Below are 25079 nucleotides of genomic sequence, written 5' to 3' on the forward strand. Positions count from 1 at the left end.
TGTTCAGAAAACAGATTCTTCATTTTGTCATGGTTTAGCCAAATGATTTATAAAACATGACCTATATTGTTCAGGCTATGGGGAGGGGCAAAAAGAGTTTGAGAAAGTGACTAAGAAGAGGAGTATGGTTGATTCACTTTAGTGGGGCTGCTTTATTTATGCCTTGATCTTTTTCTTTATAAAAATGATGGCATTTTTGATACTCTGCTCCAGGCAGCCTCCCAGGGGTGAGTGCAGATGTGCTGGGCCATTTGGCTGCCCTGTGGACAGAATCAGAGAGCCTCTTTCTCCCTAATGAAGTCATCTCCTCTCAGCAGCCCAGCCTTTTTCCCATCACTCCATGTTGGAACTTGGCTTTGGCTTGCATAGTTCTGCCGTGATGTAGATGGTCTTCCAGTTAAGTCCTGGAGAAATCTGCCCAACCATGAACAAGACATTTACAGCAGAGAAGGAAAAAAAAAACCTCTTTTATTGAAAGAAACATTTTACTGTAACATTTTGATTTGGGGGTTGGGGAGCAAAGACGGTATCTGATTTCTGGGAAAGAAATCAATTTTTTTGTGGCTTTCAAGGATATTTGCCTGTGTTTAATTTCTCTAAGTGATTTATAGACTTCAGGCTAAAAAGTATAATGAGATTGTCACCACACTTTGCCTCTTGAAGGGTTTCTTTTAATTTTTAAAGAAGACAACGAAAACCGTCCATTACTTCTGCGCTTTCTCAAAAACCAAAGTGGATTTAAAATGTTGGATAAAATATCTGTCCCTAATATGTAAATTTAAAAAAAAATTTTTTAAATGAAGCAATCTTAGAGGGTTGGCTTCCTTTTTCTAGGGCCTTTGGAGTTCATTAAAGGTGCATTTTTAACCTGTCACGTTCTTTCACCACCCAGAGAGGATATTTGCTTGTACCTGGGACTAGCCAGATCAGGCACTTGAAATGTGAACTCTGCTGTCTGAATGTGGATGAGACTGAAACCTTGTCATCCCTAGTGCAGCAACAGATAATACCATGTCTCAGAACACTTCACCTGATCAATAAAAAAGGAGAAGACTGACATGCGATCCCAAAGGCCCTCAGGTGGAGGTTTAGACGGAGATAATGAAATTCCCTGGAGACAAACCTGCCAACTACACCTCTCTTCTTCAAGTCACTGGCTGGCTGCCACTGGCCGCAGCCAAGTTCCTAAAGACAAGATCAAGGCAAGGAAGCAAGGCACATACTTTCTGGCTTCTGGTTTCTTGTAGCCACCAGCACCAAGAGTGAAGATCTTGCTTTATCTCCACCCAGACTGTGGAGTTTACATAGGGAACGTCCCCCCTACAAGGACAGGATACAAAGGGGGTCACAGGATATTTGAATTACTGTTTGATTCAGACTTGGGTGTAGTAGGCAAACACAGTTTTGGTTATAAAAGCTGAAAAAAATATATTTTCCCATTCAAAAATGTCTGATTATTTTTCAGACATGAGGCAATCAGAAATAACTCTTCTCTCATTCTCTTTAGTTGATAAAAGAGAAGATGGGAAGAAGGGAGGGAAGGAGAGAGAGAGAGAGAGAGAGAGAGAGAGAGAGAGAGAGCTCAAGAACAGTTACACAGAAATAATACAGCTGTAGTCTCTATCCTGAATGTACCTAGTATTCCTTCCTTTTTATTTTTCTGCCATTACAGATAGCTAGGGGTGAAAATATGCCTTAGAGAAAGAAAGCGGATATTCAGGGGTGTCATTCCATTGCAGTTATATAACAGCCTGAAGAAGTGTCTGGTTTTCTAAATAATAATGTAACAAGTCAGAGCAAGGGCATGTAGCATAAAGCTTTTCAACAAGATCCGTGTTCTGACTATTTAAGAATGCTCGAGAAAATGCCTTTGCCCTGTAGAACTAATTGGACAAGAGTTGTAATGTCTATGGAAGGACACTATAGAGAACCATAAACGTTGGAGGGCTGTAGAAACAATTTGGCAAGATAAAGGAAAGTATCTCAGGATGTAAGGGGTATCTGACCCATAATTTTTCATCATGTTCCTCATGTACAGATGGCAATATTTATAATGAATGTTAACTATTAACATTTCCTGAAAATGGATATAATCTGCTATTAGTTGCTGGTTTCTACTGTAGATCTCCTTTGTAGAAATGTTTTATTTAACTGTATTTTGAAGGGAGAGCAGGATACCAGAGAGAGAATGAGCTTTTCAGGTTGACAGATCTACCACTTAGAAAGTGGCCTTGGGCAAGAAACGTAAACTCTTTGGAACTCAACTAAGTTTACTCACATTTAAGAATGAGAATAATGCATACCTTGAAGTGTTTCAGAGAAAGGTCTACACTCACTCTGGAATATAAATTTCAATAACAATCCTTTTATTTCATTTTTCTCCCTTTCTGAGTGAAGTCATCTTGATTATAAAATTAATATGAGGAGCACTGAAAAGATCACTGGACCAGGAGTCAGGATTTACATTCTGGTTCCAGCTCTGCTGTTAAACATGTGACTTGAGGAAAGTCACTTTCTGGGCCTTAGTTTGCTTATCTGTTCAATGTGAAGGTTGAAGTCTAATTCTTTGGTATGACTGTTATTCTAAATATTTAATGAAATAGAATTTCAATGTTAGGAATGGTAGTGTATTAACTATGAGAATAAATCATTGTGGAAACAAATGGATTTCTACACCCTATAATTAATAGTCATGTCATTCACTGATAAAGAAATGAAACATGTCCATTTTGAGCATTGAAACCCACCTTTTATTACTTAAAAACTGTAACACAGGACTCATACAACTTGCAAAAGAAACTCATAAAAGAAATATTATAAATGTGCATGGACAAGAGTCTAGGTTACTACAAGTTTTAAAATATGAGCTCCAGCCAACCTACTCAAAGAATTCCTTTAAACATCACTGTTCTGAGGGATTGTGATTGATATAAATTCCTAAGTAGAGACCAGGGAGAATTATGAAGATGCTCCCATATCTGTGCAGAAAGAAGTGTTTGCTGTCCTTCCCAGTAATCCCAGTGTTAAACCGATGTGCACCTTGGACTTATTTTGTCCCCATTGAATAAGGGCATACTTGACTTCAAAGAAAAGGAAAACACAAAGTCCCTCTTTTTCTAAGGGGCAGAAATCCTTTGTGTCAACTGGTTGACCCCTTGCTCTGTAAGGTCCTGTTGGAAATCTTCTGTAACACAATGCAGACCCCTCTTCCCTGTGTTGGTGCTATTTACGTAGTTGGGTGGGCCTGGCTGAAAACAAAAATCACATCAATATGATCATGGTTTCACTTCCTGATCACAAGGACGGTGATTGATATGATATATCCAAGGAGTCTCTGTCACTCAGAAAAATTATTAAATACTCTACCTTGAGGGATACTTAGAAAGAGGGAGGGAGAGAAGAAGGAAGAACGCAGAATCTAGAGTTCACGAAGGTTTGTGTCAGAGGAAGAGGATCTGTCTGGATCCAACAGGAGAACTTCCTGTGCAGCCCTTACCACCAAGGGGCTTTGTGGATTGCGCAATGCCGCTGGGTTCCCATTGGGCAGGTCCCGCGGAAGGCAGCGGGCGATTCTTATGCTTTCCCTCCACGTTTCCGAAGGATCTCCTTTCTGTGTCTCAGGTTGGCCGAAGCCGAGCGCCTGACACTTCCCTCAGATGGGACGGGGAGGCTCCGTGGCTGCGTAAACACGTTGCAGCCAAGTTCTTTGCAGATTTTCCAGAGTTTCCTTTGCTCCCAAGAACTGACGGCACTCAATTGTCTAGTACTGGCCTGCCCCGCCGGAGCCTGGGGGCTGGTTCCCCCTAACCCAGAGCTGGCAGCGCGGGGGCGGGGAGGTGGGGGTGGGGACGGGGTGGGAGGGCAGTGGTTTCCTGGCGCACAGCGCGATGTTCCTTAGTGAGTCGCTGAATGGGGAGCGCTGCTGTCCCCTAGCCGATTGGTACTTGTCAGGAAGAAACGCCGAGAGGTGGGAGTGCCTGGGGAGGGAGGCAGGCGGTCCCTGCAGCGAGCGCGGGGAGCTGCCTTTCCGCCCCTCCGCTGCTTTCCGAGCCTGGGCTCTTAGGAGTGGCTGGAGCAGCGGAGCGCTTCAGGAGCCGGTGAATGAGCCCTCCTCCTCTTCCTCCTCCTCCTCGCGGAGTCTCCTCCTCGGTGCTGACGGTACAGTGATATGATGACGATGGGTGTCACAACCCGCATTTGAACTTGCAGGCGAGCTGCCCCAAGCCTTTCTGGGGAGGAACTCCAGGCGGGCGGGCGAAACAGCCGCGAACATTAAGCGCTGCCGTCAGGCTCTGGGACTGGGATCTGTGGTCAGCCCCGCATCCTCCCGCATCTTGCAGCACCGTCCCGCACCATCCGCACCCGTCCCCCGGCCACCGCGCTTCCTATGTGACCCGCCCGGGCACGCCGAGCCCATTCGCGCAGCTCTGCGGTGAATTGTTTCCCACAAACTGCACTAAGCCGCCTTTCAAGGTAATCACGTTTCTTTTGTTCCCCTTTAAAAAAAAAAAACTTATGGAAAAAAAGCAAGCGTAGAAGAAAGAAATACATTGCAATGGGTAGAAGGCTTTAAGGCAAAGAGAAGTAGATGTGGGGCGACATTAAGAAAATATATGCACTTTAAAAATGCAGGTAACTTTCAGAAGGACGTCTGCAGAGAGGAGTACGGAGGGACCAGGGTGCTGAAAAAGATGCAGACAAAAGAAGCCCGAGGTGGGGTGGGGGTAGAAGTACTAACGGATTTGGGGGAAGGGAGGGAAGAGAATGGTGGAGAACCCCTAGAAAAGTCGTTGGGTCTTGAGCTGGAGAGGAGAAGGGGGACCCTGGTATATCTTGATCTTTTTTTGTTAACCTGCTGAGGCAAAAGTTTGAATGGGGACTCCGAGACTTGCCCACATACAAGTCCCCGAAGCCGCTTTGGTGCGGGCCACCTGGTTCCCGGCCCCTGGTGTGCGGTCAATTCCCTGCGTTCCTGGAAAGCGGCTCCCGGGCTGCTCCTGACAGGGGGACCCCGCGCCCCAGCAGCCCGGGACCTGTGCGGACCTGATCCCCCTCCGCCCGCAGGCAGTCTGGGGGAGGTCCGGCCGGGGGAGGTCCGGGGCCCTGGGCTGCGTCTCCTTGGTGACTTAGGGGCTGTCAAGGCTCTCCCCGGTGCCCCCGGGTTCTTTTGTCCTGCGCGCGGTGCGCAGCGACCCGCCGGGAAGGAGCAGGGGGTGGGGGTGGGGTTGTTGGAGCGCCGCGGAGGTCTGGGAGGCGCCTGGGCGGGAAAAGCTCGCCCTGAACCAGCAGGGATGTGCAAGAGTTTATCTCCCTGTGAAGAGCGGAGTGGAGGCTCCCGTCTCAATGAGCAAACCTGCGCTCCGAGCGCTCCACAGACAAAGGTGGCGCGGGGACTCGAATCTGGAGCCTCCAGGACCAGCCCTCTCGCCCGGGCCACGGCAGCCCTCCTTTTCCTTCCATCTCCCCACCCCCTCCCAGCCCTCGGTCCTGGTTGAGCAACTTTACTGGCGGGTCCCGCGGCCGCGGAGAGCGAGTGCCGGGAGCCCCGCGGGACGCCCTGGGCTGAGCGTCCCACCGCCCTGCGGAGGCGTGGGCGCTGTTGGGCGGCAGCCCCGGTGCTTGCGGACTAGGGGGCACCAGGGCTGTCCCGGCTCGCTGTCCGTGTCACTGGGCGTGGAGTGGTCAGCGTGTTAGGCAGAGGAGAACGAGGTCGAAAAATAGTGTCATAGCCTAAACTATGTGCTCTGGGATCCAGCTGCGCCGCAGCTAGTCCGGCTGGTCCCGGGGAGATGCTGCGGGAGGGAGGGGAAAGCTCCGCCGAGCCTGGGAGCTGCCCCGCCTGGCGCGCACTCACAGGCAGAAAGGCAGTCTCGCAGCCGGGTCCCTTGTCTCATCTTTGTCTCTCCCTCTGTCTCCATCTTCTCTGCCTCTCTTCCCCTCTCCCAGCCTCGGCTACTCGGTCTCTCTCTCTCTCCTGCGTCCCCTCCCCCAAGGCTGACAAATGAATGGCTAGTGTCCCTGCCTCTCGTGTCCGCCGAGGCCGGCCAGAAGGGAGGAGCTAGGAGCTAGGGAGGCGGCGCGCTCCTTGGGATCTGCCCGCAGCGGCGTGCAAAGGACTTGCCGAACCCAGACGTCTAGGAATAGGGCGTTTTGTGGCGGGTGTGGGCGCCCCCTGATGGAGAAATCCAGCAAGGTGGCGAAAAAAGCGAGTGTCTCTTCCTATCCACCCATCCAGTGAAAGGAGCGGTTTTCACAAGGATGGAGGGAGGACCTTATCTTCCCCTTCAGTCGTTCGTTTTCTACTTCAGAACCTGCGACATAAATCTAAGGGTTTGCAGGACTCGGGAGGGAGACCTTGCCTATGCAAAGCCCAGAAGTGCCTTCTTCCGAGTCAGTTAGGCCACGCGGCGAGCCTGCAGCGGGGCTCACGAACACACGGAGCCCGGCGGATCCCGGTTTTGGGGGGAAGGGGGTTGGTGCCCAGTTTTGGCCGTCGCTTTAAGAAAGATAATACAGAATGCCTAACTTTTGGAAATGTTACGAAGTCCCATGACCATTTGAACCCAATGCTAGGGCCCCGCCCCAGGACATTGCAGAAGAAGGGTCCCTAATCCAAAGTTGAAACCCCCTCAACTTCACGGCCTCCAAGGAACATGGAAGTTTGGAAGGAGGGTGCCAGAGGAAAAAGGAAAGGAAGGGGACAGTGGGGGGAAGGGAGGAAGGCAGGACCGGAGATGGGACAGAGGCGCGCCAACAGCTGGGAGCGGACGGGCAGGGTTTCTAAGTTTTGGGCTGAATTTCAGGTCTCTTGTTAACGTAGTTCTTTAATCCCACGAGCGACAAGAAACGCGTGCAGGGTGGAAGAGTAGGGGAGGAACTAGCCCCTTAGAGCACAGGGTTTGGGGTGGTCCCCGATGGGCTCAGCCCACGCCGGGGCCGGGGCCGGGGCCGGGGCCGCGACCCGCACTCTTTGCCGCCGGGAGTTCACTATCCGCCGCCACGTGGGCTGGGGCTCAGCTGCGGCCCAAGACGGGTGTGACTTCTCGGCTCCGAGACAGCGGTTCTGCGAACCAGCCCTCCGTTCAGCCTGGAGGCTGGCGGGGCGCCCCCTAGGTCCCCGCCCAGAGGCCAATGGAGCGCCCCCCCCGCCCCCCCGCCCTCCCCGCCCCCTCTTCGCAGGACGGAGGCGGGGCGGGCGGGGGAGGCGGGGCAGCTACGTGGTGGGAGCTCCGCGTCTGCACCCCCAGCCCTAAGGTTGTTGGCAGCTGTGCTGTAGGCAGCCCGACTCCTATCCAGACGGCGCTAAACACTCCTATTGAAAGACTGGCTTTTTTTTTTTCTTGTTTCTTTGGAGCGGTAGGAGGAGTTTTTGCTTTGCGACTGGGAAGAAGGAAAGACCTACTCCAAGCAAACTCTTTTGTACTTGGCAGAAAAATGAGACTCTCCTGCATTAAATACGTTGGGGTCGGTTTAAAGACCACTTTTTGTCGTTGCTACAAGGATAACCACTGTCATACAGAGTTCGTCTGGAATAACAAGCAATTGCCATTTTTTGACAGAACTTACAGAATTCCACGAGCGCAGATACTTTGGGGCTGAGCGGGTGTAGGGGCGGTCTCCGGGCATCAGGGGCCTTAGCCTGTGCGCCCGTCCGTAGTGGGAGCTGAGCGCATATTTATGAAATGACTGAACTAGTGACTTGAGGGAATGTGGCGCAGATGAGACGCTGCCACTTAGAGCTGTATTTTAATCTCTCCTGTTTCTTTGCAGGGTTTTAATGATCTCTTCAGTCTCACATGCTGACATCTAATTAACGCTCTTTCTCTTTTTGACTCCTAAAAGCTGTGACGTAGATTATTTTAAGTACTGCTTGGCAATTATGCCAAATCTATCCTGCAAATATTCATATGAAGTATGTGGTGAGTTTAATATAAAAATAGGAAGGCACCCATGGAAGCTACAATGAGTTTGCTGAGATAAGATCGGTCCCCAGTTTGGGCAATGTGTAACTTGGAATGTCAGCATATCAAGCAGAAGGCATCAGAGACTGACTTCTAGTTCTGAGCTCTAAAGAAAGAAAGGAATATTTTACAATTGCATATGTCTGTCTTGACTAATTAATACTGCAAAGGGTCCCAGTGGATTCCAAAGTGATTGAGCAATTACTTCCTCCAGCAGGAAGTCCACAGTCCTTAATCTTCTTTGTGGGTGGTGGGAAGAGGGATGAGAGTCAAGATAATCCTTAAGAATTTATGTAAAAATTCAAAGTTATTGTTTTTCCTTAGTAGATTAAAAAGAAATAAAAAGCTATTCCTACAATATATTTCTGGCTTTTAAAAAATGAAGTTTGAAAAGAATCCTCCTAGATTTACATATGTTTACAGATATAGATTTCTTTTTCTCTATGCTTACAAACTGGAGGGGGATGCTTCTAATATCCTAAGATATCTATATCTGCACCCTTGTAAATTCTTTTTGGAAAAGACCTAAAGAGCTAAATTAAGGCTGAATATAATGGATATTAAAGACAGTCATTGTTTTCTCTTTCCTCACATTTTATGCTTAAGTACTTCATGGTTAATGATTGGTCACTAATTGAGCATCAGAGCCTTTGAGAACACAAAGATCAACCAAGGCTGTCTCCCAACAGTTGTAAAACTAAGCTCTCCTTTCCTCGTGGGGTTTAAACATGTGTGTTGACCTTATTCATGGGCAAACATACCTAGACACTGTATGTAAAATGGGATTTTACCCTGTGACTGAGCAGAACTTTTCAGGACACATGGTTCATTTGAGGGAAAGAATGAATGACTGTAGTAGGCTATTATTTCACCACCCACCTAGAGAAACCAGTTTGGACTCACAAACCCTCATTGTTGGGGGTTCCTAGCTCTGGTCTAGGAAAACATGCTGATTGTTGCATAGGTCTGTACTTTACCCGAAAACACAAGGCCCATACTCTTTCTGGTTTGGAATCAGAACAAGGGGATGTAGAGATTAATGACTTGGCTGAGCTCCACTTCCACTTCAATGAGTGAATTTTTGCCAGTTTCCTCTGGTAGCCTAGACTTGGTAAATTACATATATATGCATATGTTCTCCAGGATATATTTTTTTTTACTTTGCTAAGTTCTTATCACTGAATATGCCAGAAGTGGTTATATTTCAGTGGTTAGTGAAAATTACCTTTGTTTAATATGTTTGTCAATTATGTTTCCTGAAATTCCTCTGGACAGCTCTACAGCTCTATCAGCTATAAAAGGGTATATATATATATATATATATATATATATATATATATATATATATTCTACCCAATTCTTCTAAGAATTTTAAGAGGTCCTTATGTCTATAAAAATGAGATTACATCACATTATAAAAACATATATAATATGTAAGTTTCAATCTTTTTATTATTAAACTAGAGGCCCGGTGCATGAAATTTGTGCATGGGGTGGGAGGTTGCCTCAGCCCAGCCTACACCCTCTCCAATCTGGAACATACATCTCACAATCCGGGACCGCTGGCTCCTAACCTCTCGCCTGCCTGCCTGATCGCCCCTAATGCCCGCCCCCCCCGCGAGCCTGATCACCCCTAACTATCTCTGCCTGCCAGCCTCATCACCCGTAACTGCCCCCCCCTTCTGGCCTGGTCGCCCCTAACTGACCCCCGCCAGCCTGGTCACCCCTAACTGCCCCCTCCTGCCAGCCTGGTCGCCCCTCACTGCCCCCTCCTGCCAGCCTGGTCGCCCCTCACTGCCCCCTCCCCTTCCGGCCTGGTCACCACACACAGTCTGCTGTTCAGTTGTTTGGTCACCCCTCCCTGCCCCTCCTGCTGGCCTGGTCGCCCCATGCAGCCTGCTGTTCGGTCATTGCATGAGGGCGTCCTGACTAATTTGCATATTACCCTTTTATTAGTATAGATCACTGAGTTGATATTACCTCCGGTGTAGTGGGATGAGCAGTAGACTGAGAAAACCAGATTAAGACAGAATTTCTAGACCTTTAGTGTCAGAATCAATTAAGTGAATATACAGTTATAAACATTAAAAGGATGAATACCTGTGGAAAGGCTTTTGCAAAAGGAAAACTATACAAATAAGTGGTGTTACTATAGTATGTATGTGGGACTCAGATTGATCTGATTCTATAACTTTAATAATAATGACAGTATTCCATAAATTGTGTATTTCCTACTAAATATATAAAATGAGTTAGATAGAGGTATATTGTTTTAAGAACTGTCAAGTTTCATTGAACAGAAGACAGATTCCAGAAATACACTGAAATGGACATGAAAATTAAGTGGAAAAGTATTATTCAATAAATGGTATGGGGACAATTGATCAGTTCATTCAAAGTCTGAGTCAATTTCTACCTCATTTCTTGTTCTAAAATAAAGTTAAGATGGATCAAATATGAAATGTGCAGAATTACATTTAAAGAAAAGAACCAGAGGAAATCATGGGATTTTTATAATAATAAGCTAGGAGTGGATAAACCTGTTCTAAACAAAAGATAAAACCCAGAAGCAATCTAAAAAGAATTGACAAGTCTGACTAAATAACAAATTATTTACATTAAAACAAATAGCACATTTGGAAACTATCTGTAACATAAAGGCAATTATGTATGGGCAATTGGAAGAAACAGAAATATGCATAAATGTTTTTTAATTATGAGAAATTGCTCAGCTTCATTCATAAACAGCAATTAAAACAACAATGATATGCTACACTTTTCATCAGTCAGAGCAGTAACAATAAAAAGCTTGATGGAAGTTTGTGTTGACCAGGTTGTGGGACAATTGGATCTCATATAGTACTGTGGCAATGTAAATAAGGTCATCTTTTTAGAAAATAATTTGGTAATAGCTATCAAATTTTGAAAAAAATGCATATAACCTTTGACCCAGCAATTCCTCTTCTAGATATTATCATATAGATATTGGAACAAATGTCATCCAAGATAAATGGACAAGGTTGCCCTTTGCAGTACTTTTTCTAATAACAAAAAGTTGGAAACACCTTAAAGGATCATCATGGAATTGGTGAAACAAAAGATGCTACATTTATCTAATGAAATACTATGTAGCTGAAAATAACATAGAAAGACTATATTTACTGATTGCAAGATACACTGAATATTAAGTAAAGGAAGTAATATACCAAATAGTATATGTAAACACAAACACCAAAGACTGCTCTCCTGGAGCTTATATTAAGGTGGGGAGAGAAAGGCAATTTCCAAATACATACCTAAAAATGTTGATAAAGGGCAATGATGAAACTCAAGCATAGGAAACGGGATAGAAAGTGCTGTATGTTTTCCATAGATTGATGAAAAAGTTCTCCAGGCAGAGAACAGAGCAGTACTAAGGGGCAATGACAAGAAAAGGCTTAGCGAAGTCCAGGTTCAGGAATCCAGTCACAGGTTAGTGATAAATTCACATGGCGACATTACTCCTGTGAAGTAAATTCATGAGAGTTCATGTTTAAACCATGAGCGAATTCTCTCTGTATTACGACAATTCCTCCTGTAAGAAAGCACCAGGATCAATGTAATAGGCAATGCTCATTACATCCACTTTGTGGCTGAGGTGTCCTAGCCCAGTGATCGGCAAACTCATTAGTCAACAGAGCCAAATATCAACAGTACAACGATTGAAATTTCTTTTGAGAGCCAAATTTTTAAAACTTAAACTATATAGGTAGGTACATTGTTATTAACTTCATTAGGGTACTCCTAAGCTGGCCTTTGCTAAAAACGTCCTCAATCTGATTGAGGTACGTTCGCTGAGGTCGACCCCTTCCAACTCTCCCATCCACACTCATCTTGTATACTTGTTTTGTCTATCTCCTTTTGTTCTTCCTCTCTATATGTTCAAACCCTCTTAACATACCTTTCTCAATCCTCGACACTACATCTTCTTTCACTCCACAACGTTCCCTAAAATTAACTTAATAAACTTTACTTAAAGTTTTAAGTCAACTTCGCATTGTAAGTGCGCGCCCGCACGTGGTATTTTGTGGAAGAGCCACACTTAAGGGGCCAAAGAGCTGCATGTGGCTCGCGAGCTGCGGTTTGCCGACCACTGTCCTAGACAGTTGGTTGTCTGAGGTAACTAATTCAAAGACTGGAAGACAAAACCATTATTTGTGTCCTTAAGTCACCCTTTGCTCAGTGAGGCTTCCCCAAGATCAAGGGAGAATATTAAAAGTCTGTTTGCTAGAGCTTTGGCTCTCTCTTTCTCTGAGGCAGCCCATTCCTGGAGTGACCTTTATTCTCTCTGCAGTCATTTCTCATGGATAGGAGTCTGGTTGACCTTGTCTCTTGTGTCTCCCTGGCAATCAAACAGCCACAGTCAGCTGTGTCTTGATTGTTCAAAGACTTTCTCCTCTTCTCATTGACTTTACTGGAGTAGAATGCTAAATATAGGCACGGGTTCTCCTATCTCCCAGGTCTTTCTATGTAGACAGACTCGTTATCACTAATAGATTATGCTTACAAGCCTGACAGGAAGAGCAGAGAAATAGAAATGGGGGTTTGAGTGGTGCTGAAAAAACAAAACAAAAAAGAAGTTTCTCACTTAGTAGGATCAAGAAGGGAAATAGTGTGCCTTAATAACCATGCACTTGGACATAGCCTTAAGAAAATTAGAGAAATGAATGAATGCCCATGGTCTCGGGTAACTAAGCTCAGTAAACCACTCTGAGATATTTACTAAAGAGATAATGACCATCCTTTAGATCACGGGGTTGTAAATTTGGGTGCCTACAAGGAACAGGCATGTAGTAGAAATGGATGAGAAGCCCAATGGGGTCAGTGATAACCTTGAGCACACAGAGCCAAGGTGAGAGGCTGCTGATTGCTTAGAGCTAGTGACTGGCCAGCTGGAAGATGAACCTACAGTTGCTAGATCTGAATTAAAAAAAAAAAGTCAGAGATGTGAGACTTAGTATGAAAACTCAAAGTTTTACATGTTGGCAACTTATTTAAACATAATTTTACAAATATAGTTAAAATGTGATCAATGTATCTCTCCCTTATATTTTCAATATACTGGCTTTATTCCTTATCCTTGTCTTAAGGGCAATTTTAAGGCAAGTGGTGAGAATACTCGTTACATTAAGGATGAAGTATGGTACATGGAGTTAGACTTTGAGTATCTGTCTTGGAGGAGATGAGGATGCAGGAGATCCATTCCTGGGGGAGGATCACATCTCTACTCTGGGTTTGTTATGAGATCCAATAAGATATTGACAAACATCAGTTATTATTGTGTCATGGTGAATAACCAACTAGACTGATTTAAATCTACTTCAGGTATTAATTAGCCTACTTGCCCATATTCATAAGGGATTATTGGCACTTTGCTGCTTAAAAGTGTGTTTCTGAATAGAATATGGAAGCATTAGTTATGCATTTGGTTGGTGTATGAATCTCCTTCAGGGGTCTACTCTAAACCTGGCACTGTGGAACTATTGTGGGGATTAGTAAGTTGAATATGGTACTAGCCCTGCCTGCCAGAGTTAGGTCTACAGAGGAGATAAAACATGTTTACAAGTACTGATTCAAAGCACATAGGATAATTCATTGTAAGCACAGAATTGCACACATCTCCTATAGTAGTAACCCAGGTTACAATGATCAAATATAAGAGCTTCAACTACTTTTCGTTTTACTATTAGTAATATGAAACCAGGAAAAGAACACCTGATAAAGACTGAATGAGTAAGTTCAATAACAAATATTGAGTACTGAGTACACTGTGTATCACTGAGCTATATGTCATATGCATTATTTTATCAACTCTTACAATCACTCCAATAATTACTACTTTTTAAAAAATGCATTTTTATTTATTTCAGAGAGGAAGGGAGAGGCAGAGAGAGATAGCAACATCAATGATGAGAATCATTGATTGGCTGCTTCCCGTAGGCCCCCTACTGGTATTGAGCCCACAACCCGCGCATGTGCCCTTAAGGGGAATTGAAACTGGGACCCTTCCATTGCTCTATCCACTGAGCCAAACTGGCTAGGGCAATTAAGTACTACTTTTGACAATTAATTAGCTACTGAAAATGAAAGAATTAGTAATTTACCTAAAATCACAGAGTATAAGTACAGGATTCAGAACTTGAATTCAGGGCTACTTGACCGTGGAGTCCAGATTTTTAACAATATGCTTATAAACATTTCCAGGGGAAGGGGGAGGGGGAGCACAGAAAAAAACTAAGAACAATTTTTCTTTCAGGATGATAGGATATTATTGTTTATAAGTACATTTATAGAAAGTTTTCTTATTTGGATTCAGTTAATATTCATAGAATGCATTTTCTTTGATAGCGTTTTATAATATAATTTAAAATTTCATTTTTATGGAAACTTTTAACTATACAGCAGTGGTTCTCAACCTTCCTAATGCTGCGACCCTTTAATACAGTTCCTCATGTTGTGGTGACCCCCAATTTCATTGTTACAAATTGAACATAATTAAAGCATAGTGATTAATCACAAAAACAATATGTAATTATATACGTGTCTTCCGATGGTCTTAGGCGACCCCTGTGAAAGGGTCGTTCGACCCCCAAAGGGGTCGCGACCCACAGGTTGAGAACCGCTGCTATAGAGTGTGTGAAATTGATATCTTTATTTTTACCTGAAATATTGTAATGGCATTGAGATATAGATGTATACTTTCTGTTTGCTGTGGTATCTTATAATAATTCCAGAAATGTAGAAATCTAATTTCCCAGTTAGTGTTAAACACTGTTTATTAGCATATCCCAGCAATTATATGCTAAATTATAAATTTAATAGTCAAGGTTCCTTTAAGATTATCAACTGTTCATTGTGAGTTGTCAAATGGCCTGAAAAATACACATATAATGTGTTAAGTTAAAAAATGCTCTTTAGGAAATATCTGGAATCTTATCATTTTGTTTTCACACTTATTTCAAGATATATAAAATAAAGCAATCAAATGGAGAATAACATCCAGGAAAAATAAATAGCTGGCATAAATTATGAGATTGAAACTGAGATTAAATTGGACTTGGATTCTTATAGCATTTGGTTGTTTTCAATCTAGGTTTCCTAAATAATACAGATTTTAGATATTTTGTAAGGAAAGTGTTAGGAAATTATTTAGGACACCAACTCAAATATGTGTCAGTAAGATGCCTTCAGCTACAAGTAACAAAATTCCCTGATTTTACTGGGTTTAAATAAGAAAGGAATTTATTATCTCATATAAAAGAAAGTTCAAAGGAATGGCTCACTCTAGGCTTAAGCTCTGTTTCTCCTGAGTCTTTCTGAGCTTCACCCCCTGAGGCTATCTTACACACTCAGGGATGAAAGATGACTACCACAGCTTGAGAAGAATTATCCTATCATTATAATGTGCAGTGAAGAAAAGCAACCATCTTTTCTTTTTGTTCTCTTAAGATGAATATACCTTTCCCAGGAGCACCTGCTTGAACCCTTGCAGAGATCTCCTCACATTTCATTGGCCAAAATCGCATGATACATTTAGTTCAAAACTGATCACTGGTGACAGGAATTGGATTTCCTTAGGACAGTCAGGATCACCCCTTGGCTGGGGTTTGACCCAGGGTCCTCTAAAATATATGTCTGTGTGAAGGAGGGTAGATACTAGAATGGAAGCAGAGTATTGTTGGAAAGGAGAAAGAGGAATGGCTACTTGTAGTAGCCGACCGACATTGCCTACTATGGAATAGTCTAAATGTGGCTGAGAAGGGCATGACTGTGGAGATCAAATAATCTTCAAAATCCTTCAGAGATTGGCTCTTTGATTTCTAGATGGTCCCCAACACTAGTACTTACCCTCCTCATAATTACTGCTTCTTAGAAATTTGAGCTGGAAGAGACCATTTGAGTCTGTTTGTTAAAACGACTTCCCCAAAGTCACACAGTAAATTAATGGCAAAGCAAGAGCAGGTTTCTTGACTCAGAACAGGGTGTTTCCTTTCGTTCGTTACCCTTCTGACTTTAGAATTATTAGAATGGCTTTAAAAGTCCTGGAAAGCACTGCTTTTTTTTGGTAATTAACAGTTCCTCATAATACATTTATTTTGTTTGTGCAGCTTCCTAGAAACTAAATTGAGTCTGTTCTTTAAAGAAACCTGCTGAAGTCTTTAATCTCTGTTTTGATATCATGTGCATGAACCACCAGGCTTCTTCTTGCCTCACATTTGATACAAATCTTCTTCTTTCAACATCTCTCCCTATTGCTTCCCTATCTTCTCTCATTCCATCTATGATCAATTTCCTGTTTCCAAGCAGACTTTGTGGTCAACCCTCTCTCTTGTGCCAGTTCCTAGCCACTAGGAAGAAGGCTGTGGTCCTGACTGTTCTTCCTACAGCCTACCCAGTTGTGTTTGTCCCACACATTCATGTTGTTATGTCCCCCAAATTGGGTTCTGGGATTATTTTGGTAACTACTGCATTGAGAGAGAGTCAAACTAATCATTAAAGTGCTGGGACAGCCTCTCCGATTATAATTTCTCTCCTGATTTTACAATCCAAAAGGAGCTGCTTCTTTTACTTTGATTACATATACACGTAGTGTACACATAGCATGTGATTTATGGCCCACCATAAGCCTGAATGCTTATGATTTACTTTGTATTTTTCTTCATTTTCAGGACAAGATGTTGATTAATATAAAGAGCATCTTATGGATGTGCTCTACCTTAATAGCAACCCATGCACTACGTAAAGGTGAGTGTCTGGTAACAATTTCCTTGTTGCTAAGCAAAATAAAAATTTGAGTATTGGGGCATGAAATGGTAATATGGGATCACTAGAATAAAGGATGATTTTTTTTTTATCTATTCAGTGCTGAAAATGTTTAGTTAAAATATTATTAGGTTGAAAACTTGTTTTCAATCAATCAATCAAAACAAAATAATGAACAAGATGCCAAAAGAAACAGGAGGGCTTTCAGTAACTTCCCAGATTACTTCCAGACTGTGCAAAAAGGCTCCTACAGCCATCCTTCGGTATCACAGGAGATTGGTTCCAGGACCCTCCACAGATACCAAAATCTGAGAATGTTCAATTCACTTATATGTCACTAGACGTCCAGTGAATGAAAATTCGTGCACTTGGTGGGGGTGTCCCTCAGCCTGGCCTGCACCCTCTCGCAGTCCAGGACCCTTTGGGGGACGTTTGACTGATTGCTTAGGCCTGCTCCCTGGGGGATCAGGCCTAAGCTGGCAGTCAGACATCCCTCTGTCAGCCCAGAGGCTCTTGGGGGATATTCGACTAATGGCTTAGCGACCTAAGCCATTAGTCGGACATCCTTAGTGCTGCCATGGAGGCGGGAGAGGCTCCCACCACCACTTCTGCTGCGCTGGCCAGCCATGAGCTGGCTTCTGGCTGAGTGGCACTCCCCCTGAGGAAGCACACTGATCACCAGGGGGCAGCTCCTGTGTTGAGCGTCTGCCCCCTGGTGGTCAGTGTGTGTCATAGTGACCGGTTATCTCCGGTCATCCCACCATTAAGGTCACTTTGCATATTATCCTATCCTTTTATTATATAGGATGGCATAATATTTGCATATAACCTATGTACATCCTCCCATATACTTTAAATCATGTATAGATTATTTATAATGCCTAATATAATATAATGTGAATGCTGTGTAAATAGTTGTACTGTATGGTTTAGGGAATAATGACAAGGAAAAAAAAGTCTGTACATGTTCAGTATAGAGGCCACCATCTAAATTTAACCACATAGTACACATCAGCAACAACATAAGATTTAAAAATTTTCAATCTTCAGTAGGTTGAGTCTGTGGATGCAGAACCTACAGTTATAGAGGGCCAACTATATATGTCATTGGGCAATTTTTCCATCTTCTTCAATATTATTCAAAGACTTTCCTACTTAAAAAAAAAGAAAGAAAGAAAGACTATCAAACTCTCAGGAGACTAGATTTTGAGAAAAGCCAAGAAAATAAAGAGAAGACTGAGAGCCAAGTATTTGCCCCTACCTCCCTTTCTTCTCTCTCTCTCTCTCTCTCTCTCTCTCTCTCTTTCTCTCTCTCTCTCTCCCTCCTACCTTCCCTCCCTCCCTCTTTCCCTCTCTCCTGCCTTCCCTCTATAACTGGGTAAGTTTACATGCACTTTTTTTCTTAGCTTTAAATTACATACCCACCAAATGAATGTTTTATAATTCCAAATTTGTGGACTATGGTCCATGAAGAATGTTACTGCCTTGAACTTCAGTGATCTACTCCTGTCTAGTGTACCTCTCCAGAGTCAACTTCCATGTTTTTCTCAACTCATTCTACACTTCAGACTCTCTGAACTAATCTATAATCCCATCACACTTTCATATTACATGTCTTTTCACAAGTAATTTTTTCTGCTTGGTAGTCCATTCTCTTGTTCTTTACAGTTCTACTTCAACTCATTCTTCAAGATTCAAAGTTTAAGTATCACTCCATCCATCCATCCACCTATTTATTCATCCATCCACACCATCCATTCATATACAGTATATCTATCACTGTATTATATACTTTACTCCAAAAATAAGGGGTTTTATTAATAAAACTATGATCATAATTAAGAGATGCAATTAGTTGAGGCTAATTTCAGAAGAATTTAATTTTTTATATGAGAAGCAAAGTTGAAAACATAAAATCTGCATAAAACAGATTTACCAAGTTTGTATTTAGGCACACAGCAGTACCTAGTTGTGAGTCAACACAAGTACTTACATCTTGAGTTTTTTTTCTGTTTATTCTTAGGCCTTCAAAAAGTCAATAACTAACATTAAGGAACATCTTGTATACGGGTTATTGGCTTTATTTTAATACACAAAGAGCTCTTTGCTTTAACAATACCAATTATATTGATTATCTAGCACTGATCTAGTTATTTGAATATTCTTCTAATATTAATAAACGGAGTCATGCATAGTCATGAGTAAATAAATGTGCCACGCCAGCACAGCCAGGTTTGGTGAGCCTGAGAGGGGGCGGTGAAGGATTAAGAAAAGACAGACAAGAGAATAAAGCTGGGTCTGGGTGGGACGCTGCCCTCTCTGATGGAGAGACAGCGCTGCCTACAAGCTGAGTCTTTATTTCAGTGGGTCTCAACCTTGGCTGCACATTGGAATCACCTGGGAATCCTTTTAAAATCCTGATTTCTGGGCCCCTTCCTCCGGAAATTCTGTTTCTTTGTTTTGGGGTGGGGCCACAACATTAGTAACAAAGAAACAGAATTTCCGGAGGAAGAGGCCCAGAAATCAGGATTTTAAAAAGATTCCCAGGTGATTCCAATGTGCAGCCAAGGTTGAGAACCACTGCTTTATTTTATATCCAGATTACACGAGGCAAAGTAAGGGCGTGGTCAAGATGTTTACAACATTCTCATGGGTTTCGAATCTATTCAATTACATGCACCTGATCAAGCTTTGTTTACTTGCTGCATCTCAGGCAGCCTGTATCACTTAGCCACCTGGGAGCCGCTCTCCACAAATAAATGAACAAGAGAATAATGTTTATCACCTGAGAAAGAGATAAATTCCCATACCCTCATTCTGACATGTTTTTGGCCAAGGTCTCTGTGTTTATATGTGTATTTGATCAAATGATGTAGATGGAATTCACATCAGCCTTCTTCTACAAATTTACTAACAGAGAATGAAAGGTAATTGGTTATTCAATATTTATTTATTTCTCTCTTACTGTATTCATTAAATCACTAACCATCTGGTGGGAACAGTGAACTTTTTTTTAGCATTCATTTTATTACTTGGATTGTCAGAATTTTAGACAAGTTCTTGCAGGTAGCAATTTTCTTTTTTTAAACAGGAATAGTCTATAAACATTATCCTCTGAACTACTTAATTTCTTTCTTAAAATATTTAGATTTAGTGAACTTAGTTTTTGTGACCCAGTACATTAAGACCCAAGATTTCATACACAAAAGAGCTGACCACACAGCTTTTTGTTAATCCTGGATTCTATATGGAATATATATTTATATCTAACAAACCAAAGCTTTTAATTTTCTTGTACCTATAAACATCCAGGACAATACATAGCCCTTGGAAAGTTTTCCTTTTGACATCATTTTGTTTCAATATGTCTTTTCATTACCGAGGAGATATTAAGAAATGCTCTAAGTTTCTGAAACCTCCCAATTGGATAGATTGGGCTGAATCTCATTTCTGCCCCTACACATCTAAAACTGTGAGAAGAACTATCATTTAGTAATAAATATTAAGAAACTGGAAGTCACTTACCCTAGAATCATTTTTAAGGAGGTGATAAAGAGTCTTATAATTTATACCATCATTGAGGTTGATGATAAAGTTGTTTATTCTCCACTTTTAAAAAACAATACTTTATTTCTGGTGAAGTCAATCATATAAATAATTCTTCAGAAAGGAAGATAAGATTTTCTAGAACATAATGATAAATGTCAATTAGGAGATTCTTAGGTCATAGAATTCTCACCCCTTCCCTTCTCAGGACCCCTATTCTTGGCAAAATAAGTAAGTAAGTGAGTAAATAAATAAATAAATAAATAAATAAATAAAAATTGTGTAGTCATTATCTCCCTAATGGGTTCTGAATTAGTGGACTATGTACCAGGTAGTAGTTTCTCTCTGGGAGTCTTCTGTGGACTTTATAGATTTATTTTAAAGATCATGGAATTGCTAACAGTTTTCAGTTCAGAAAGCAATTTAAAAAACAGGATAGATTAGAAATAGGCTAGATACAGACTCTGGAAATGAAACAAAACTAATTCAGGGACAGGGGAAGAACCCAATAGATACCAAAGCTGAAAGATTCCTTGATTAGGTGTAAGGAGACCTCTGTGTGTCACCAGCCAGCTGGGATCTTGAGTGTCACTTCCTCTTAGTGGAGCATCCTTAGTGAAGGATTGGACCATTTTCACTCAGGATGAGCTTTAAGTAAGATAATTTATTTTGTAAGTCAAGGAGGCCATTAAAAATAAAATTATTCCATTGCTATTAGATTCTAAAATATTAATAGTCTTTGTAACATTTTAAAGATTAACTTAGTTCAGCTAATAGCACACTTCATTTAATGTTTTTTTTAATCTTGAGTGCCTTAAATCCTGTTTTGAACAAGCTTAATATAATTTGATAAAGGGATAAAGAAATTTATGACAGCAATGATTATTATAAATTTGGAATGGTTACTGGTTTCTATCATTAATACAGTAAATATAAAACTGTATTAGTTATTTTATATTTAATTGTATCACATGAAGGATTTTATAGGCCAGTCCTTCTGAGATTAAATTTTAATCTCTAGCAATAGGGAGTATTTTTTTCTTAAAGATCATAATATCTTCACATCTTCCTACAATTTTCAAAATGACTTATCCCCAACTGAATCCACAGGGCTATATTGACAGCTATATCATTTCTGATGCATGTCCATATTCACATGTGTGTTACCAACATCTTTGACCATTAACATACTAAGTGTTAGATATACATCATTTGGTTAATTAAAAATCATTATTTTACTCCACCTAGAGGCTACTATTAACTTGTTCATCATATTTTCATTAAGTGTAAGTTGCTTGTATATTAATGATAATTTCTATTGTTATTACCAAAATATTGTCTAGCCAATTAGTAGACACTGGAAGATGGTGCTGGGGTGGGGAGGGAGTGAAAGAAAATTTCTTTTACATGTAATAGTGTTAAATTGTAGCCAATGCCTTCTTTCTCATTAAAAGTTTAAAGGCTTAAACAGAAAGACATTGTGCTGATTAATACTTTAGGACGGTTATGTGAACAGCTGCCAACTTTCCCCCAGGATATAATCTAGAGGTAATGTTTCACTGCAAAGTGATTGCAGCTGCATTTGTCATTATGATGAAAGCCTTGGTTCAAACCCTGAACCAAAAAGGGTCCCTCCAAGTGTTAGACTTGCCCCGCTCCAGTCTACAGAAGTACATTTTTAATTTTCACTTCCTCTTTGAGTTTTATTTTCATTTCCTTTAAGGTAATGTGGCAGTTATCTTAACAAACATTTTTCATCTTCTGACCTGTGACATAAATTTACCTTTTAACTGCTCTTTCTAGCATTGTTTTAGTTCTTTAAACCTGCATGGCTGATTCTAATCTTATTTTGGCCTTGATTGCTTGCTCTCCTATACTTCCCTTATAGTATCACTTATTTGTTCATGTTAAATACTGAATTTCAAATAATTTAAAATTAATGTCATATTTTTGGTGGATAAAATGAGCATTATTTATCCCTGTCTTTGTTATGAACATTATTGAAAATATATACTATTATATAGAAAATCATTCTCATTATTTCATACTAGAGGCCTGGGGCATAAAATTTGTGCACTCGGGGGGAGGGTGGTATCTCAGCACGACCTGTGCCCTCTTTCAGTCCAGGAGCCCTCAGGGGATGTCCGACTGCCAGCTTAGGCCCACTGCTTGCAGGACATCTTTAGCACTACTGTGGAGGCAGGAGAGGCTCCCTCCATCACCGCTGCTGCGCTGGCCAGCCATGAGCTTGGGTCAGGGCTTCTGGCTGAGTGGTGCTCCCCCTGTGGGAGCACACTGACCACCAGGAGGCAGCTCCTGTGTTGAGCATCTGCCTCCTGGTGGTCACTGCATGTCATGGCGACCGGTTGTTCTGCCATTCAGTCAATTTGCATATTAGCCTTTTATGCCTGCAGGATCAGGCCAAAACCAGCTCTCCAACATCCCCTGAGGGGTCCCGGATTGTGAGAGGGTGCAGGCCAGGCCAAGGGACCCCATGGGTGCATGATCAGAGCCGGGGAGGGATGCGGGAGGTTGGCCAGCCAAGGAGGGACCGTGGGAGGGCTCCAGGGCATGTTTGGCCCGTCTTGCTCAGTCCTGATCATCCAGACCCCAGCAGCAAGCTAACCTACTGGTCGGAGCATCTGCCCCCTGGTGGTCAGTGCATGTCATAGTGACTGGTCAACTGGTTGACTGTCTGCCCCATGGTGGTCAGTGCATGTCATAGTGAGCAGTTGAGCGGCCTGAGCATATCATTAGCATATTACGCTTTGATTGGTTGAACGGATGATTGGACAACTGAACACTTAGCATATTAGACTTTTATTATATAGGATATGGATAAGAGTTTCTTATCCACTCACATATTAAATAGACTCAGTTTGGGCTTTTTTAGGAATGTTAATTTGGTATTTTCTCTTTCTTCTAGTCAAAGTGGAAAAAAGCCCACCTGTGAAGGGCTCCCTCTCTGGAAAAGTCAACCTACCTTGTCATTTCTCAACCATGCCTACCTTACCACCCAGTTACAACACCAGTGAATTTCTCCGAATCAAATGGTCTAAGATTGAATTGGACAAGAGTGGAAAGGATTTAAAGGAGACTACTGTTCTTGTGGCTCAAGATGGGAATATCAAGATTGGCCAGGACTACAAGGGGAGAGTGTCTGTGCCTACACATCCCGAGGATGTGGGTGATGCCTCACTCACCATGGTCAAACTGCTTGCCAGTGACGCGGGCCTCTACCGCTGCGATGTCATGTATGGGATTGAAGACACACAGGAGGCAGTGTCACTGACCGTGGACGGTAAGGCTTTTGGAATCTATAAGAAGGTAGTAAAACATGATACCTGGCTCAGAAGTGTTGTGGGACACTAACTCAACAGTAATTCTTGTTTGGGGTTTGGACAAGTGGAAAAACCGTCAGTCATCCCAACAGTCCATGTCTTTCACCAAAAATGAACTGTTATTTATTGGGGGTAGGAGAGCGGGGAGGTGACTTTTTGCACAGCAACTTTAATGATTCAATGTAGTCTGTAAATAATGTACAATGATTCATTATACTCTGGAAATAGTGAATATGAAGACATGGTGTATAGTTCAAGATCATTACTTTGTTTTTGAGACCTATCAATGATAGCTTTTTAAGACTGTACATGCTAATTTATTTTGTTTTAATTTTACATGTGTGTGTATGCACGTATACATATACACACATATGCATATACACATATCCATGTATATACACACACGATAAAATCCCCTTTCCTTCTTTTTTCTCACACTCCTAACATGATTTAAAATCTTTGAGTTCACCTATAAGAAATATAAATTTTATCTTAATTTACATTGAAGATAGAAGGCACTTAATAAGTACCATGGTACATATCACAGTGCCTTAAAAGCCAGGACTCAATAAATATTTGAATTGGATCAAAACAAGAACTCAGTGAATTTTTTTAAGGTTAATACACTAGTTAGCCATTAAGTCCTGCAATGAAACATGTGGGGTTTAGCCTTCTTTCAGTAGTGGTTTATATGTCATTTGAATTTAAGTTAGGAGACAAGGCAAAGAAAAATTGCTTTAATTGGGTACACTCATAATGCCATAGCTCTTGAAAGAAGAATATTTTGGCAAGTTACTAAGCAAAATTCTCGAACCCAGACATGATGGAACATAGTTTTCTTCCAACCTTCCATTTCCCTATATTTACCTTTCAGAAATATATACAAAGGGCTTTATTAAAACTCTTTCTTGTGTAGCCAAAAGGAAATACTTTAAATTTCAGATGCAACAAGTTAATTTTCTGGACATCCTTTTACAATCAGATTCTATAGTTCTCTCCCATAAATCTATTTTTATGTTAACCAGGCATAGACTAAATACTGTGGACTTGTCCATCTTTTAGCTTTTTATTATTTATTTTAGTTAGCATAGAATTGTTTTGTTCTATTACTGTTTCTCTAGATAGATGGGTAATAGTGTAAGATGCACGCTATATATAAATTTATACAATAATATATAAATATATACTATATAAATATAAATATATTAAATATACATATATTAAAAATCCACAAAGGAGTTTAACAACTTCTTATGATTTTCATCATTAAAGAATTAGCAATGGATTTGTCCCTTGCCCTTCTGAAACAATGAAAATCCTCTGCTTAATCTCCTTAGCCCCATGAGATCTTCAAATTCTCCCAACAATTGCAGATACTTGGACAGGCTGATATTCCCTGCCTTGGTCATGGAGGCCCTTTTGTGCCCCC

General features: G+C 41.8%; 1 protein-coding gene across 2 annotated transcripts in view; it reads left to right on the forward strand.

The window, feature by feature from the left end:
• The first annotated feature begins 4397 nt into the window (after nucleotides 1-4397).
• Nucleotides 4398-25079, forward strand: part of VCAN (versican) — a 114003-nt gene continuing 93321 nt past the window's right edge. For both annotated transcript variants that reach the window (XM_070412292.1, XM_070412293.1), the window contains exons 1-3: nucleotides 4398-4473; nucleotides 16670-16745; nucleotides 23236-23610. In XM_070412292.1, the coding sequence (XP_070268393.1) occupies nucleotides 16676-16745; nucleotides 23236-23610 (445 nt within the window). In that variant the 5' untranslated portion in view covers nucleotides 4398-4473; nucleotides 16670-16675. The remainder of the gene's footprint in view (nucleotides 4474-16669; nucleotides 16746-23235; nucleotides 23611-25079) is intronic.

This window comes from Myotis yumanensis, unplaced genomic scaffold (genome assembly GCF_028538775.1).
Source record: "Myotis yumanensis isolate MYYU_CA2020_CCGP unplaced genomic scaffold, mMyoYum1.0.hap1 SCAF_4, whole genome shotgun sequence".
Taxonomy (NCBI): Eukaryota; Metazoa; Chordata; class Mammalia; order Chiroptera; family Vespertilionidae; genus Myotis; species Myotis yumanensis.